The 17,724-nt window shown below is 39.5% G+C and overlaps 1 protein-coding gene across 1 annotated transcript in view; it reads right to left on the bottom strand.

Moving 5' to 3' along the window:
- HELB (DNA helicase B) overlaps window positions 1-9,512 on the bottom strand; it is a 34,789-nt gene extending 25,277 nt beyond the window's left edge. Inside the window, exons 1-5 of the mRNA XM_059934677.1 lie at window positions 9,324-9,512; window positions 7,149-7,559; window positions 6,082-6,251; window positions 2,759-3,637; window positions 269-446 (exon numbers count right to left, since the gene is read on the bottom strand). Of these exons, the coding sequence (XP_059790660.1) occupies window positions 269-446; window positions 2,759-3,637; window positions 6,082-6,251; window positions 7,149-7,559; window positions 9,324-9,510 (1,825 nt within the window). The 5' untranslated portion in view covers window positions 9,511-9,512. The remainder of the gene's footprint in view (window positions 1-268; window positions 447-2,758; window positions 3,638-6,081; window positions 6,252-7,148; window positions 7,560-9,323) is intronic.
- Between the last annotated feature and the right edge of the window lie 8,212 nt (window positions 9,513-17,724).

Genomic DNA, 17,724 nt, shown 5'->3' with positions numbered 1-17,724 from the left:
TAGTCATCATTTAGGTAATTAGAGTTAACTCCTCACAACTCTATTTCATTCACAACCGAGCTTGCTGATATCCTGGCCAAAACAAAGAGCCACCCAAGCTGATAAAGAGACTGGTCAGACTGAACTCAGAGTGGCTTCAGAGTGGGGTCTGAGAAATGGCTTCCCGCCTGTAGGATATGGATATTAAAACAGTGAAATGGTATAAAGAACCTACTAACCACAATAATTTGAACCAAACAATTAGGATTCCAACAATATTTCAACTTACCAAGGATAATAAGCTTAGAAAGTTGGGAGTGCTCACACAGTAAATTTAAAACTGATTTAAAGATTCCGACAGATACCAGACTCCCTTCATCCACAACCAGAACTCTAACCGAAGAAAATTTCCATGGCATGTCCTTGGTCGTTGTTTTTTTCTCCCATAAGTAGAAGCTATAATTGACCTACAAGCAAAGTATGGCATTCTTAAATTCAGGTTATAAAATTTACCAAAAAAAAAATTTTTTTTTAACAACGTATTCTTTTAAAACAAAACTCTTAAATGGGGAAGGGACAGGGAGGATGTACATAGAGTAACATAGGGAAACAGACTGAAGAAATAGAGAACACAAAAGTTATAGGATGAATCCCAGAAAAGACAGATGAAATAGTTCAAAAAATTGCTTCCCAGGGAGTACTTGGTGTGTTTAACAAGCTTCTCACACAGCACTATTCCACTGCAAGAATCCCAACTGTTCTCTTATCACTCTTGACCAGAGAGAACTCCCTATTGTTTTCTACCCCCAAATAAACCTTTCTCTTGGCCTTCTGAGATGGCCCAAACACTTAAGCCCCACTCTTCTCCCAACTGTAATACTACATTCTGGAAATTAGTGGGTGCCTGCCCAAACTAACTATGAAAATACTACTTTTTCTCCTAGTTATTCTAAACTCCCTTACTTCCCCAACATTGAAAAAACCAACACCACCAAGACAACTAAAAAAACTATTTATTACAGGGGTAATAGTATTTACTATTTAAAAAAATACAGAAGAGGGAAAAATTTTTTTGTAAAATTACAACCAGAGAATGTTAAATGTTTTGTTGTATACCGTTCCACAAATGTTTCTATGTTGTATGCATATATCTATATATCTCACTTACACTAAAAAATTATTTGCATTTTTATCTGCTAAACCTGGTATCCCTAGCCCAAGGATGACAAATAAGTGGCATAAGTGCCACCTCAATGCCTCTCCTGTGCCCTTACACTCTTTCCTGAGCCTAAACATGGCTTCAGAAATGTCCTCTCCCAACATCCCAACCTGATATTAAGATACTACCAATTGATCAGAGTTGGAACATAAGATGAAATCTAGTAATGATCCCTCTCTGGCCTCTCCTTTTCTAATTCAATCCTTCAGACTAAACAGAAGTGAAGGCGTAATGGAAAAAATCATAAACTGATCAGAAGACTCTTCCACCAATGAGCTACACTGAACTTCTCCAGGACCATGCCCACTCATGTGACAAATAAAAGTAATGCAAAAGCAATTTCTGAGGTGGCTCGTGGGTCTATGATTCCAGGTAGCCTTCCTTAGAACTGCTTTCTTCATTTCACTCTCTTGCTTAGAAACCTAAATGGCTCCGCAGTAAATCAAGTCCAAGCTTCTTTGTTAGGTATACAAGGTCCGTAGTAAATGAGGGGGTCATGGCACCTTGGAAAGAGAAGCAAGCTGGGAGGTCAGAAATGTGAATCCCAGCACTAGCTCTGCACCCAGTTAAGGTTTGGGATTGGGGCCAATTGTTTTAACACACCCAAATTTTAACTGGCTCTCCTGTAAGATGCAGATAACGTCACTTACCCACTTCACTAGTTTGTCAAGGATTTAATGAAACGGCAAGATACTTTACAAACTTTAAAGCTCAAATTCCCGGTCTAAACCAAGCGTAATTCCCATTATTTTACAATACACAGACTTCATTCCAATCAACGCAGTCCCCTCAAAACCCTCTCCATGCACTTGATCATTCACCTCAATGCCTCTGGGAAGGTCTTTCCCTTAAATAAAATGTTCTTCTCCTTACCTGAGCTTCCTTGTCCATTAGACTCCAATTCAATTATTATTTCCTTCAGAAATCTTCCAACGACTAAGTTCCTTGATCTATAAAATGGCAGATCAGGGCTAAAGGAAACTCGCCAACTCTTTACAAGTTTAAAACTTCAGGACTCTTAACTATAGCCAAAGCTATTTTTTTCAAGCATCTTAATTCATTTGAGATTTTTATTATGCAACTACTATTCGCCAGGCACTGTTGTAGGCAAAGGAGATAAAGCACTAAACCAGAGGATCCAAGTCCTCACTTTGATGGAGCTTTCATTCTACAAAATGTGGACTCATGTTTGAAACCAGTCCCACTGAGAAACAGGGCATGTGCCAGAATCTAAACTAACTACAGCATTAAGCATACACTTTAGTTTACCTGACCTTTTTTTTTTTTTTTTCATAATAAGACTTTCTCAATGAAGGAAGCAGTACACCGATCTACTTTCTGGCACAAGCTCCTATCTCACTGCAAATAGTAACAGTTTATAGACTGGCTGTTTTGAGTGGCACTGATCTAAATGATTAGCTACCACAAGGCAAGGATCTAGAAGACATTCAATAAATGCCTACTGATGGCTGTCAGGAAGAAATGAAAAATAAACTCATTACATTAAGCCCGTGTTTAAAGCAAATGTTTTATGTAGAGAAAAAATGTAAAAGGCTTTACCTGACATAGCGTATAAGCGTTGAAACCAGTTTTCTGTCTCAGTAAGCCAGCTGCTTTCCCTGTAGGTGCTGTAAGTAAAACTTCTATAGCCTTGCCCGGCTTTGGCTGACTTTGCTGGGTGAAGGTAATCCATTCTTCTGGTACATTCTGGTCTTGTTCAAAATCTTCACAAGCTTTTTTCACTTCTCTTTCTTCCAACAGCTCTATATGCTTAAAAAGCTGGCTAACAATTGTGGTCTTCCCACTACCACCTTTCCCACTTATGACTGTCACAGCATTGGAGCAAATCATGTCCAAAGCAGCCACCTGATCCTGATCCAGTTGGACTTCACTTATTTCTGCCTTAACTTCATTTTCACCATTATCCAAAATATGGTCACCGCTGTCCTGCGTGTCCCAAATATCCACAGGATCTTCTAATCTTGTTTCATCAGGTTTACTGTTATTCAGCGTATCATCACTTCCTGAATTCTCAGGTCCTGTGGTGTGAATAGACGCAAGCACCTTTTTGACATCAACATGTAATCGCCATGGCGACCTTGTCATCAGGTCACAGATTGAAGAGGCAATGCCTCTTTCAGCCTGGTAAAGGTCATAAAGAAAGACACAGCCCTTCTCATACGTCACCACACCGATATCCTTCAAGAACTTCAGAGACTGCCAAGCATCATGAAAAGACATGCGGTCTGACAATTCAGAAGTTAAGTCAGCTTCTTCAACACACGTGTGCCCTTGCTGTCTACACATCTGCTTCAGTTCAGAATATATTACTAATGCATTCTTCTCCAAATCAGTCATCAACTGGAGAAGAGACCTGCACTGACAAAACGATGTCCAACTTGCCTCACATTGCAGAAGCTTCAACTGTCTGTAGGTTATCTTTAAGAAAAGAAAGTTCAAGTTTGCTTCATAAAAATTATAAATATTGATGACTATTATGAGAATTACAGTGAAAACTATGGTGTTTATTAATAATTTTTTAAGTCCCAGAAGACATGTGTTTCAACAAAATTGGGGAAAAAAAAACTATGTACCAAATACATCACTAATTTTTTTTAATTAACTGTACTGTGATTAGAGATCTATATAATTTCATAATTAAAATTATGTTTTTTCAAAGCAATACACATACAGTTTTAAAAGTCAAACAGGGGGCTTCCCTGGTGGCACAGTGGTTGAGGGTCTGCCTGCCAATGCGGGGGACGCGGGTTCGAGCCCTGGTCTGGGAAGATCCCACATGCCACGGAGCAACTGGGCCCGTGAGCCACAATTACTGAGCCTGCGCGTCTGGAGCCTGTGCTCTGCAACAAGAGAGGCCGCGATGGTGAGAGGCCTGCGCACCGCGATGAAGAGTGGTCCCCACTTGCCGCAACTAGAGAAAGCCCTCGCACAGAAACAAAGACTCAACACAGTCATAAATAAATAAATAAAAGAACGTGAATTTCTTAAAAAAAAAAAAAAAAAGTCAAATAACACTATGAGACTTATCACAAAAAATAGGAATCCTCTGACTTACCCTTTCCATGCCTTCTAAAGGCAACACCCTCAACATTTTCAGTTATTTCTTCCAGAATTTATCATCTCCACATTTCTACGTAGTTTATACTATTCCTTAATTTTTTTTAAAAAAAACTAGGTAATTAGAGTTAACTCCTTACTATGGAAAGTCTTTCTTCATGGAAGTTTGCTCCCTTTATACTGTCACTTCCACACATGCTTCTCTTCCTCCCATCTTTGAGAAAACTTACAGTATACATTTTGAAAACTGATTTTGGTTAAATCAGTGTAAACAGGATTCACGGCTGAGTGACATGATATGCTGTGATTACATTAACTTTGTGTTGAACTCTTGTGTGTATTGTGAGGTTACTGACTGCCTCATTTTCTTGGCTTGTTTAGTTTTCCATATGCCTATCAACAATTCTGCCCAAACTCTACTGAAAAGGTACAGAACTTCCTTCACCATGATCCACTAAGTAGGTCGTCTACCAGCTCCATTTTTTTTTCCATGGAGACATCACCCCTGGAGCCCTCCATACATTTTATGGGCTGAAATGTGTCCCCCCAAAATTCGTATGTTGAAATCCTAACATCCAGTACCCCAGAATGTGACCATATTTGGAGATAGGGTCTTTAAGGAGGTAACTAAGTTAAAATGAGATCACTGGGGTGGGCCCTAATCCAATATGACTGGTGTCATAAGAAGATTTTAGGACCCAGACAAGCACAGAGGGAAGACCATGTGAAGACACAGGAAGAAGACAGCCATCCGTAAGCTAAGGAGAGAGGCCTCAGAAGAAACCAACCCTGCTGGCACCTTGACTTTGGATTTATAGCCTCCGGAACTGTGAGAAAATAAATGTCTGTGGTTTAAGGCACCCAGTCTATGCTGTTTGTTACAGCAGCCCTAGCAAATGAATATAAAACCTCAGTAAAAGTCTTTATTCTGGGTGGTGGTCTACATGCTGAAAAGGTGACTCCAAGCCTCCTTTTCCCACTTGAGTCCCAGAAGGCTCATTGCTCTGCTTCTCTTTCTTACTGAATAAATATATATAATAATCTAATGTTCCAGAATCTCATTTTTCCAAGCATATTGAAATCACAGTCATTTTATAGAGGGAACAAATTCATTATTCCAGTATTTCTCAAATGGGGGGCAGGGGGGTGGGATCTGTAAACATTCTTGGGGATCCCACCAATTATCTCAGAATTTTTAAATTGTATTTTCATTTGGAAAACCACCTATAACCAAGTACTGCTAAGATTTAAGTGTCACATTTGGTTTTCAACATCTCTGGAGCTTCACAGTGCCACTTTACTACTCCTGGTCTCTAATAAGAAAAACAGAAGTGCCAAAGAAATTGTAAATAACATTATTGTGCCAAAGAAAAAAAATCAAATGGCATCATCATATACCATATAAATAATGAAGGTCTTCGAAAGTTCAAATAGGAAAGTGAGGAACTGCGTAGCACAGCAGAATGGACTTGCGAAACTCATAAGAACTTGTCTTCGATGAGATCTATATTCAAGGTGCAATGGCAATTTAATACAAAAAATGTCCTATGAAATTAAATTATGTAACTTAAGTATTGATAATTTGAATGTCATTTATTTTGTTATTTTGTTTTCCTTTGTAAATTTATTGCATAAGAGCTACAGGTAGAAGAAGTTTATATTTAGTTGCAACACTGCAAGGAAAATAAATCAACATTGAAGTCATACAAATTTCTTTCCCTTGAAAGAGATGCAAAAAAACTGTCAAGGCTGAGACATCCTCCCTTGTATAAGATTACAAAATGCTAAACAAATGTCTTTCTTACTTTACGAAATCCGAGTTTCCATGGCTGTGTACGTAAAATCTCTTCTATCTCTTCCAACACCTCTGCAGAATCTGAGCTTATGAGCCGTTTAAAGTGTCGGGGCAGAAGAACTGGAAGGAATTCCATTATTTTTGGAAACTGCAAAGCTCTCATCACAGTTATATATGGAACTACAGGATATCAGAAAAGAACAAATAAAAACATACAAATGCGCTCCTAGAACAACTGATTTGATGGACTTTCCCATTTAGCACAACCAGTTTAAGAAATCCAAATCAAACAGAGAGTAATAAATTTACTGTGACCAGCAAGAAAATTGATTGTATTATAACAATTGCTTTTGTATCAAGATGGTTTTCATTGTGTTTAACACCAAAATTTATGTTCTTCAAATGCTTAGATAGCTACCTCTTAGCCTTTTGTTTCCTTCTGCTTGCAATAGAATCAGAATAAAATTTCTGACTCAATAATATATAGATAAATTTAAAGCTAAGCATTAAAAATCATTTACATATTAATCTTTATAATCATTCTTCTTACTGTAATCATGATGCTTTCATCATTGAAATCATTCAATGATGTACTGCCAAATTTATTTGATAAAATTAAGAAATGAAATATTCCATATGTGTGAATGTCCAGATAACAAACCATATTTAAAAGTTATTTTAAACTATTTTGAACTGAAATCTTTCCAAAATGGATTGCTCATATTCTTGCCTTTCTTCTCTGCCTTCTGAAACAGAATAATTGATAACTGAACTTCTTCTTAATGACTCAAGGTAATCCTATGGACACAAAAGTTAGAGAGAGACCTAGAATCACACTTTTAGAGCAGGAAAGGAACTGAAAGGTGTTTAAAGATCATCTCACCCAATCTCTTCACATTATAATGAGGAACCTGCAATGTCCATGACATACTCCAAAAGCAATACAAACACATTTCATCAAACCAATTTAAAAAAAGAATACTATACCAAGATATCAATACTGTACTGGTAATATTTTAAACACACCAGTCATCCAGTATCTCAATTACACTAAAACTCAATGATAAAATCACTTACTTGTGTTTTCCAGAGGAAGCAGTATCTCGTAATCTGGTGGTGACTCTTCTTGCGTTTTCTGTGTAGATTGTTTTTGAGTATTCCTTCCAATATTCTTTTGGTAAGTTCTTAATTTTTCCGTAAGATTTTCAAAGTTGAGGTCTTTATAACTTGATTCATCATTTACCCATGCTAAAAATTTATTTCTGCTTTCACTGGGGACATTACAGTCTTTAAGAAAGAGGGAACAGATGTGTAACTGATTTGGTGCTGACATATCTGACTGTAAAAAGTAAGAAGGAAATCCTTGAACTTGATAGCTCCTCGATCCTACAGGCTGTACCTGTACCTTCACTCGCCACCAAGGACCCATTAATGGAAAACGTCCAAACACTTCACATTGCTGGTGAGTGTTTTCATCAAAAATTGAAACTAAAAAAAAAAAAAAAGTTAATTTAGGATAATTTAAAATTTCTTCCCAATGTTTTGTCAAATCCACTACTCTCTTTAATCCCTGGACAGTACCCTCTACAGATGTCTATTACAGTGTCTATATTCCACTTACCTGTTTATCTGTCTCCCTCTACTACACTGTAAGCTCTCTAGAACACGACAATGTTTCATCTGTTTTTGTATTTCAGGAGGGAGGCATGGTACATGGCAAAAGTCTGTTGTTCCTCTTCTAAAAGCAGGCCTCTCTCTGCTACTCTGATCTCAGTCAATACTGACCTTCAAGCAGTTTCTAAAAAATGTCATAGTTCCTCCTACCCAGGGCCTTTGCAAAAGCTGTTCCACTTGCCTTAAATAATTTCTTCCTTACTGTTTACCCCATTTACTACAGACCTCAGCTTAATTGTCACTTCCTCAGGAAAGCCCTGAATCTCATGAATATAACCTCTCATAGCACTTCTTACTATTCCTTCTAAGCACTGAGTGATATTATAGTTACTTCTGTGATTATTTACAGAATGTCTTTTTTTTTTAATTATATCTCAAAGCTCTTAATTTTTATTTTTATTTATATATATATTTTTGGCTGTGTTGGGTCTTCGTTTCTGTGCAAGGGCTTTCTCTAGTTGCGGCAAGCGGGGGCCACTCTTCATCACGGTGCGCGGGCCTCTCACTGTCGCGGCCTCTCTTTGTTGCGGAGCACAGGCTCCAGACGCGCAGGCTCAGTAATTGTGGCTCACGGGCCTAGTTGCTCCGCGGCATGTGGGATCCTCCCAGACCAGGGCTCGAACCCGTGTCCCCTGCATTGGCAGGCAGATTCTCAACCACTGTGCCACCAGGGAAGCCCAGAATGTCTGTTTAATTCATTAGAGGGTAAGCTCCATTAAGACAGCAACCTCATCATCTAATCTCTCCAAGGTATCCCAACAAAACAAACACCTTGCTTGGAAGATGGTAGCCAATCACTAACACTTTCAGGATAAATGACTAAACCCTCCACAAATACTTAAAAAATTTCTGTCTAAACCTGTGTTGTCCACTCACCTGTGACTATTTAAATTTAAATTAATTAAAATTTAAATTTAAAATTCAACTCCTCAGGTGCACTAGCTGCATTTCAAGTTCTCAATAGCCACATGTGGTTAACAGCTGTTGTATTGGACAGAGCAAATATAGAGCAATGCCATCACCAGAGAAAATTCTACAGTACAGCAGGGGTCTGAACATTCAAACATTCTTAAACATCAGTCACCAGGTTCACATAACAGGTATAATTCTTAGGACAGGAAACTATCCAAGGTAAACACAGATCACAAGGTTATTAACACAAGGTTAATGAATCAACAGTGCCTTGGGGTGTTTCTTATGTGCATGTGTGTCTAAGTAGCTGAAAAGTAACCACATACTCGACTCCAGGAAAGACAGGAAAATAGTTAAAAGCTCTGATTCTGGGCGTGAATACTGGCTGGACACCCACTGTTTCCTCGACTATGAAACTACCTGAAAAAGTTGTCATCATTAAATGAGATACACGTGGAGCCCAAGCTTAACACAGTATTTGCTCAAGTCTCTGCTATTCTTGTGGTTGTTGCTGTTTTTATTTTATCCTAAACAGGACGAAACAGCTAGGCCATCCCAAAGGAAATCTATTAGCAGCGATGGGGCGCCTTACTTGGGACGAGGCCATAATGGGAAACAGTTCATTAATCCTCCAAACCCATCCCCAGGGGCGAGTTGCTTCCTCACCACGGAGCCGACCAGGAAGGCTGCCCGCCTTTACGCCCCCACTGCAGAGCTCCTCGGCATCGACAAACACCGTATCTTCCTCCTCCTCCGCATCCCCCCTCAGATAATCATCTTCGTCCTCCACCAGGTCCTTGGGTGGGAGCAAAGGTCCCTGTAGCTCGCGCAATGCCTTACTCAGCGAAGCCATACTCCACTCTCCCGAGCTCAACCCAAATTCCGGAAAACCCGGGCTACGTAGACGCCCAAGATCAGCCAATCAGCTCCGCGACTGTAGGACCGTCAGCTTCCAGGGGGTTGGGAGAAATGCATGAAGTGGGTTAACTGTATGGTGACGGATCGCAACTAGACTGTAGTGGTGATCACGCTCTAGTATATACAGATGTTGAACCACAATGCTGTACATCTGAAACTTATTTTCTAAAAAAACACCATCAGCTTTCGCAAACGCTCCCACTCCCCCGGCGGCTAGCTTGCGCGGAGGGGCGGGGCGGCAGCGAAACTCCGCCCCAAGCTCCCAGCTGAGGACCGGAATTGGGTGGGGAGGGCCGAGGCTCAGCTGGGGGCGGGCAAGGGGCGGAGCGGATGCGGGGGCGGGGTGCTCTCTCCAGCCAGACTTGAGGCTTCGCCAGAAGCCCGGAGGGAACCAGCTGATTGGGCAGCGGCATACGGGCACTTGCAGAGCAGCTAACCCGCTGCGACTCCTGCATAGAGAGAAACGCGAGCGAACGCCAGGCTAGTGAACCCAGAGAGCCTGGAAAAGCAAGCCCTCCCCGACGCCTCCAAAACGAAAACCCAGATGCCCTTCGGCCACCACCCAAAGCGCAGAACCGCGAATCTCCAATCGGGAGACCCGCCTAGTCGTGACTCCTTTGGGCCTCTGTTTTCGTCAGGTGTTGCATTTATATAATCAAAGGCACTTTATTCAAGGTACAGATCTCTAGGCCCCATTCCATACCCATTGTATCGGGATCTAGGGCAGAGACCCAGGCTTCTTTTCAACCCACGTCCGAAGTTGTAGATTTTGATGCTCAGCCACATTAGATGACTTTAAAAGTCCTCTTTATCATTTCCTCTGTGAGTACACACTAGCCTCCCAAACTTCTTTAAGCTGGGCTGCTGACTGCTCACAGTGGGGCAAAAAAGCCTAGTTACAGCCCAGGGTATAGACAGGAATGAGGGAAAGCAAGTAGAAGAGAACAATGGTTTAAAAGTTATTCTGGAGCCATGGTTCCCATACTTGATGGGGATAGTGTTTGAAAGTCATGGTACTTCTTGAGGAACACCATAAAATATATTACTACATTACTATTTTGATACTATTGTGAAATTACTCAGTAATAAACCTAAAATAACTAAGCATACACTGTTTGCTAAATCCAAAAGTATCTTATTCTAGATTCTAATATAGATAAATAACCACCACCAAAGTTTTTCTGTTTGTTTAATTTATGGGACCATAGACCTGAAACTAACACAACTTTGTAAATCAACTATACTTCAATAAAAAATAAAGTTCTTTTGTTCTTTTTTTAAAAACTTACAGGGGAAAATACTAAAATTGATTTTTTTTCCTTTGGGTCCAAAGCAACTTTTGTTACTTTTAGAAACACTCTCTGTTGCATCAGTGTTTCAAGGATTGTCTATATGAGGTGGAACGCCTTCCTTAACACTCAGGATGGCTGCTGTTTCCACCACAACATGGAATCTGATCTGACAAATGTCTCACCACTGGTCTCTTTGTTACTAAATGCAGTGGATACCTCTCTGCCTCTGTCTTGCCTCACCTCTCAACAGTATTTGACACAGATAACTATTTTCTTCTTGTAACACTCTGCTTCCTAGGCTTTTGTGACTTGTCTTCTCAGGTTTTCCTCCAACCTCTCTGGCCATTTATAGTTTCTTTGGGTTCTTCTACTGGCCTCTTAAGTACTTGTGTTCCCCAGGGTTCCATCCTAAGCACCTTCTCACTCTGTAATCCTTCTCTCAATCATCTTTCACCTACTCTGTCACCTACATGCTAATGACCTCAATCTAATCTCCAAACCTGTGCAAACAACTGCCTATTAGATGCCAGGACTGGATGCCCCTTGGCTCCCTCTGACTCAACGTATCCAAACTGAAAGCTACCTGCTGCCCAAATGTGGGTCACTTATGCATTTATGCATAAGATAACCTTGTTACCAACAGGATGATTTAGGCACAAGACTCCAGATGTTAAGCTTCTGTTTATATAACTCAGTTGCATTCTAGGTAGTGTAGGTTAGGATTCAGGATGGTGAGGACTTTGCTTCTTTACCTGTTGATTCCTCATTTTTTAAAATGTTAACAATTCTAGGTTCCTGGATACCATCTTTACAGTACACAGTAAGAAACAATACTCAAACCTGGCTGTGCCTCAGAATCACTTGGGATGTTTCTAAAAATATGATTCTTGAAGCTACATTTCCATAAACATAAGACAACATAGGCATAAGGTTATTCACTGTATAACCTTTGTAGTAGCAAAGGATTGGAAACAGTAGAAATGTGCACCAGTAAGAGACCTATTGAATAAACTATTGTACATCCACACAATGGAGTATTCTTCAGCAATTTTATAAAAGAAAGAATGAGGAATACCTTTTTGAACTGATAAGGAGACCTTCCAGGATATTACGTTAAATAAGAAAAAAGACATAAAACAATGAAAATAGTTTTATATGTTTGCATATGCTTCTTTCTGCAAAAACAAAACAAGCAAACAAACACAGGGAACATAAACCAGAATTTAATGAAAATAGTTACCTACAGATAGAGTGGAAACAGGATAACAGAGAAAAAGATGGGAACAAGATCTCTGAGTAACTTTTTATAATGGTTTTGACTTCTGAACCATGAAAATGTTTCACATATTCAAAAATAAACAAAATCAAAACCTAAAATTGAACACAAACAGAAACAAAGGAAACTATCTATCAAATGGATAACATAACCTCTCAGGGAAAATAATTACTTCAAGTTACTTTTGAATACTTCGAATAAATATTTTAAGTTACTCTTACTATATACCCTTAGTAGGTTATATTCTGAGGACAAAAGATCTACAAAGTAATCTTAAAATTTACCACACACTATGGTTAATGTTAGTTGTAATATTGTTATTGTAATTTGAATACAATGTGTATTGTAGGATAAAGCAAATAAGTAAATGTCTTTGTGTTTTATCAAAGGAAGGTTTTTAATGTACATGAAGAGAAATACAAACATAGAATAAAAGAAGTTAAGAAAAACTCCTATAGCATTATACCTGAGCTGGAAATATCAATATGAGCTTGTGATTTCTTAAAATACGTATTCTAGCTCTGTCTACTGAAAGGGCCTGAAAGTAACGTCACCCCAGTAACTCTGATCACATCTACCACCTTCATCTTGGTTTTGGAATACTATTTCTTATTAAAAGAAATGGAGGCTTCTTAAGAAATGGCTGGGGCTTCCCTGGTGTCGTAGTGGTTAAGAATCCGCCTGCCAATGCAGGAGACATGGGTTCAAGCCCTGGTCCGGGATGTTCCCACACGCGGCGGAGCAACGAAGCCCGTGCACCACAACTACTGAGCCTGCGCTCTACAGCCCGTGAGCCACAACTACCGAAGCCTGCGTGCCTAGGGCCCGTGCTCCACAACAAGAAAAGCCACCACAATGAGAACCCCGCGCACCGCAACAAAGAGTAGCCCCTGCTCGCCACAACTAGAGGAAGCCCGCGCCCAGCAACGAAGACCCAACGCAGCCAAAAATAAATACATTAAATAAATTAATTAATTTTTTTAAAAAAAGAAGAAATGGCTGATTCCACTTCCAGGACAGGGAAGTACAAGGTGGCCCTAGGACTTCCTGTACCAGAAGGCAAGGAAGCACTCAAAAGCTAACAGGGTTATGATAAAAAGGATTCAGGAGCCAGCTTGAAGGGCCTCCCACTAGCCAAATTTAGAGAGATTTGAGTAACAAAAAGAATAATGACTGCACTTGATTGTAACACACTGAGCAAATGAAAACTGATGTGTCCATTGTGATACTCACTAAAAAAATTTTTTTAAGGAAAGGAAGAAAAGAATGTCAGTTAAGGAATTTAACTGACATTAAATAAGACAGTATGGAGAGTAGTATAGAGGTTCCTTAAAAAACTAAAAATAGAGTTACCATATGATCCAGCAATCCCACTCCTGGGCATATATTCGGAAAAGACAAAAACTCTAATTCGAAAGGTTACATGCACCCCAAAGTTCGTAGCAGCACTACTTACAATAGCCAAGACATGGAAGCAACCTAAATGTCCATCGACAGGTGAATGGATAATGAAGATGTGGCACATATATACAATGGAGTATTTATTACTCAGCCATAAAAAGAATGGAATAATGTCATTTGCAGCAACATGGATGGACCTAGATATTATCATTCTAAGTGAAGTAAGTCATATAGAGAAAGACAAATATCATACATCACATATATGGAATCTTTAAAAAATGATACAAATGAACTTATTTACATAACAGAAATAGACTCACAGATATAGAAAACAAACTTATGGTTACCAAAGGGGAAAGGGGAGGGGGAGGAATAAACTAGGAGTTTGGGATTAACATATACACACTACTATATATAAAATAGATAAACAACAAGAACCTACTGTATGGCACAGGGAACTATATTCAATATCTTGTAATAACCTATAATGGAAAAACTTTGAAAAAGAATATGTATATAACTGAATCTCTTTGCTGTACACCAAAAACTAACACAACATTGTAAATCAAGTATACATCAATAAAAAGTTGTTTGTTTTGAAAAAGTAAAAAATAAATAAAAAATAAAAGAAATTTAAGAAGAAATTCTAAAATAAAAAACACCATTTTGCAATCCCCAGTATAAAAACTAATTCAAGCGAGGATCACCAAAGGATACTAAAACCACTAAGTGAAAAGTCACTGGGGAGCTGATAGTCCCATGGCTATAAGAAATTATAAATTGTGAAGGGGAAAGTGGACCTTTACAGTGGAGACACTTGTCAGTCTCCTCTTAATCAAGTTATCAAACTTAGTGCCATTAATAATGGGACAAACTGATGTGTGTCTCATGCTGTGATGCACTATGATTACATAAGATCAGCTATGAAGTATTCTTGCCAAAAATATTTAACCTGATTTTAGTCAAGGTTCTATACAAGCACTGTCCAATGGAAATATAATGTGAAGCACATATGCAACGTAAAAGTTTCCGGTAGCCACATGAAAAAAAGAAACAGGTGATATTAATTTTAATGATGCATTTTATTTAATCCAATATATCCAAAATATTATTTCAACATGATAATCAATAAAAATTATTAATGAAATATTTCACACTCTTTATCCTAAATCTTTGAAATCTGATGTGTATTTTACCCTTATAGCACACCTCAGTTTGAACGAGCCACATTTCAAGTGCTCAATAGCCACATGTGGCTGGTGACTGTAATATCGGACAGCAAAGTTCTAGACCTACTTTTCAATTTGCCCAAAATCCAAGGAACTGAGGTACAAAGTGAATAATACCATGTGGAAACAAAAAGATCTAGAATAAAGGTCAGAAAGTAAATACTTTAGGCTTTTCAGGCCACAGATGGTCTCCATCACATAATTCCTCTCCTCCCACTCCCTTTCCCTCTCCCCCCACCCTTTTTCCTCCTCCTTTTTCTTTTCTTTTTTTTTTTTTAATTTTCTTCTAAAACCCTCTTAAAATGTAAAAACTATTCTTAGCTCTAGGGCTGTACAACAACAGGCCATAATATGTGCACACTCGATCTGGCACATGGGATATTTTACAAGACAACTGACCTGGATTTTCCAAAAAGTCAATGTCATGGGAAAAAAGGCAGGAAAGAGCAAGAGGGATTCCAGGATTGACAGAGGCCAGTAGCTGAAGTCAAGAGTAGGAGGAGTGGGTAGGAGATGAGGCTGGACAGAGAGCCTGGCTAGAGCCAGAACTTGCAGTACTTTGGGAGGCCACAGTGAGAAGCCAGTGAAGGTCGTAAACAGAAGCTTAACCATATTCTTCTGAAAACATGGCTATTCATCTCACACAAACCAAGCTCTCATTTCAATATCCCCTCAAAATCCAGGCAATGTTTGTTAAATAAATCAATCAACCTGAATCATGAAGCAAAGAATTTCAGTATCTCATTCATATTGCTTCTCACGTAGAAGTTTTTTCCCCTAAATTACACAGAATGTATTTTCTAGTTACACTGGAAATACATTTGTTTTAGTGTGCCTGGATGGTATCAAGGCAGCTAACACACTGTGAAGCTATCATTAGTAAAACCTAAACGTTTTATTGGGACAGTAGGGAGGGAATAAGGTTTAGTGACCTGTTTAATTAATGACTAGGTAAAGCATGCAATTAAGATGTAGTCATGATAATGATGGTTTCACAGTTATGGGAAAGCACTCTGAATTAATTTATCCAGGTGAATGTTTAAATTAGCATTTTGTCTGTTTTGTTTATTAAACTGGGGTCCAAAGGAGAACAGTAGAATTAAAAAATGAATTAAATAATAGGATTACCAAAGAGATTGACAATTACATACAGAGCAGAAATCCTAATTAAAAATGTGTTAGATTTTGTTCAGTTAAGAGATTGCATGTGTGCGGCACGTATTACCCCTGTCTACTGGTATCTCGTTCCCCTCTCTTTCTAGGCACACAGTAGGGCTGTACTTCACCTATTTGGAGTTAGTCATGGCCATCTGACCTGCTTTGGCTGATAAAATGATAGCGAAGCATCATTTCAGGGTGGAGGCATTTAATTTTGGGCGCTCAACTCTCCTTGCCTTGGTGACTGTAGGAGTGTGAGGTGCAACGATGAGCCATCATCTAATGGACAACTGCCCTGGAGAGTGACAGGGACCCGCAGTAGGGTCTGAATAAATAAGGAGAAATCCTTTTGTGTTAATCCACTAAGGCAGTGGACTTGTTTCTTTCTTTCTTTTATAAATCTATCTATTTATTTATTTTTGGCTGTGTTGGGTCTTTGTTGCTGTGCGCGGGCTTTCTCTAGTTGCGGCGAGTGGGGGCTACTCTTCGTTGCGGTGTGCGGGCTTCTCATTGCGGTGGCTTCTCTTGTTGCGCAGCACAGGCTCTAGGCGCATGGGCTTCAGTAGTTGTGGCTCGCGGGCTCTAGAGCACAGGCTCAGTAGTTGTGGCGCACGGGCTTAGCTGCTCTGTGGCATGTGGGATCTTCCCGGACCAGGGCTTGAACCCGTGTCCCCTGCATTGGCAGGCAGATTCCCAACCACTGCGCCACCAGGGAAGTCCCTGGACTTGTTTCTTAAGTCAGCAGAACCTAGCCTATCCTTCCTGACACAATAGTGACCACATACCAGATGGTTGTGTTTGGTGAGTATAGTGAGAGACATAAGTAAATAATAATGGCCCTTGCCAAAAGTTTCTATAATTTAATTAAGGTATGTAGATTTGGGATTAATGGGACACAGGGCTGGAAAACTGCACTGGGGGCCTGATTCAGAGGACCTTTGAAAGCTAAAACACTGTGATAGTATTGTGCAGTCCCAAAATAGATTTAAAGAAGCAAAAAGGGGAATTATACTCAATATTTTATAATAACCTATAGGGCTTCCCTGGGGGCGCAGTGGTTGAGAATCTGCCTGCCAATGCAGGGGACACGGGTTCGAGCCCTGGTCTGGGAAGATCCCACATGCCGCGGAGCAACTGGGCCCGTGAGCCACAATTACTGAGCCTGCGCGTCTGGAGCCTGTGCTCCGCAACAAGAGAGGCCGCGATAGTGAGAGGCCCGCGCACCGCGATGAAGAGTGGCCCCCGCTCGCCGCAACTGGAGAAAGCCCTCGCACAGAAACGAAGACCCAACACAGCCAAAAATAAAAATAAATTATAATAACCTATAGGGGAAAAGAATCTGAAAAAGAATATATATATACATATGTATATATATACATATATATATATATGACTGAATCACTTTGTTGTATACCTGAAACTAACACAACATTGTAAATCAGCTATACTTCAATAAAAAAAGAAGAAACAAAAAGACTTACTCACAAAGAGCTGACATCTAGTTCCATAATTCTCTAATCAGGACTCCAGACTCCTGGTAGGTAAGTGGTGGTACACCAGAAAGGGACAAAAAGTCTCAAGATAAAAGGCTTTTTGAAGTGTCCAGTTGTCTCATAATGTTATCTAGTACACTGTTCTAATATTTAAAAAAATAAGGATGCATTACATAGAATGAAAGGTTGGCAAGAATTTTTAAGGTAAAAGATAAAACTTAAAAGTAATTTCACCTTTGCGAAGACAGACTGGCTAGTACCTCAAGACCCCATGAGGCATGCAAGCCCTCTTCTTTGCCA

This window comes from Balaenoptera ricei, chromosome 10 (genome assembly GCF_028023285.1).
Source record: "Balaenoptera ricei isolate mBalRic1 chromosome 10, mBalRic1.hap2, whole genome shotgun sequence".
Lineage (NCBI taxonomy): Eukaryota > Metazoa > Chordata > Mammalia > Artiodactyla > Balaenopteridae > Balaenoptera > Balaenoptera ricei.
This window is presented reverse-complemented; position numbering and strand designations above follow the sequence as displayed.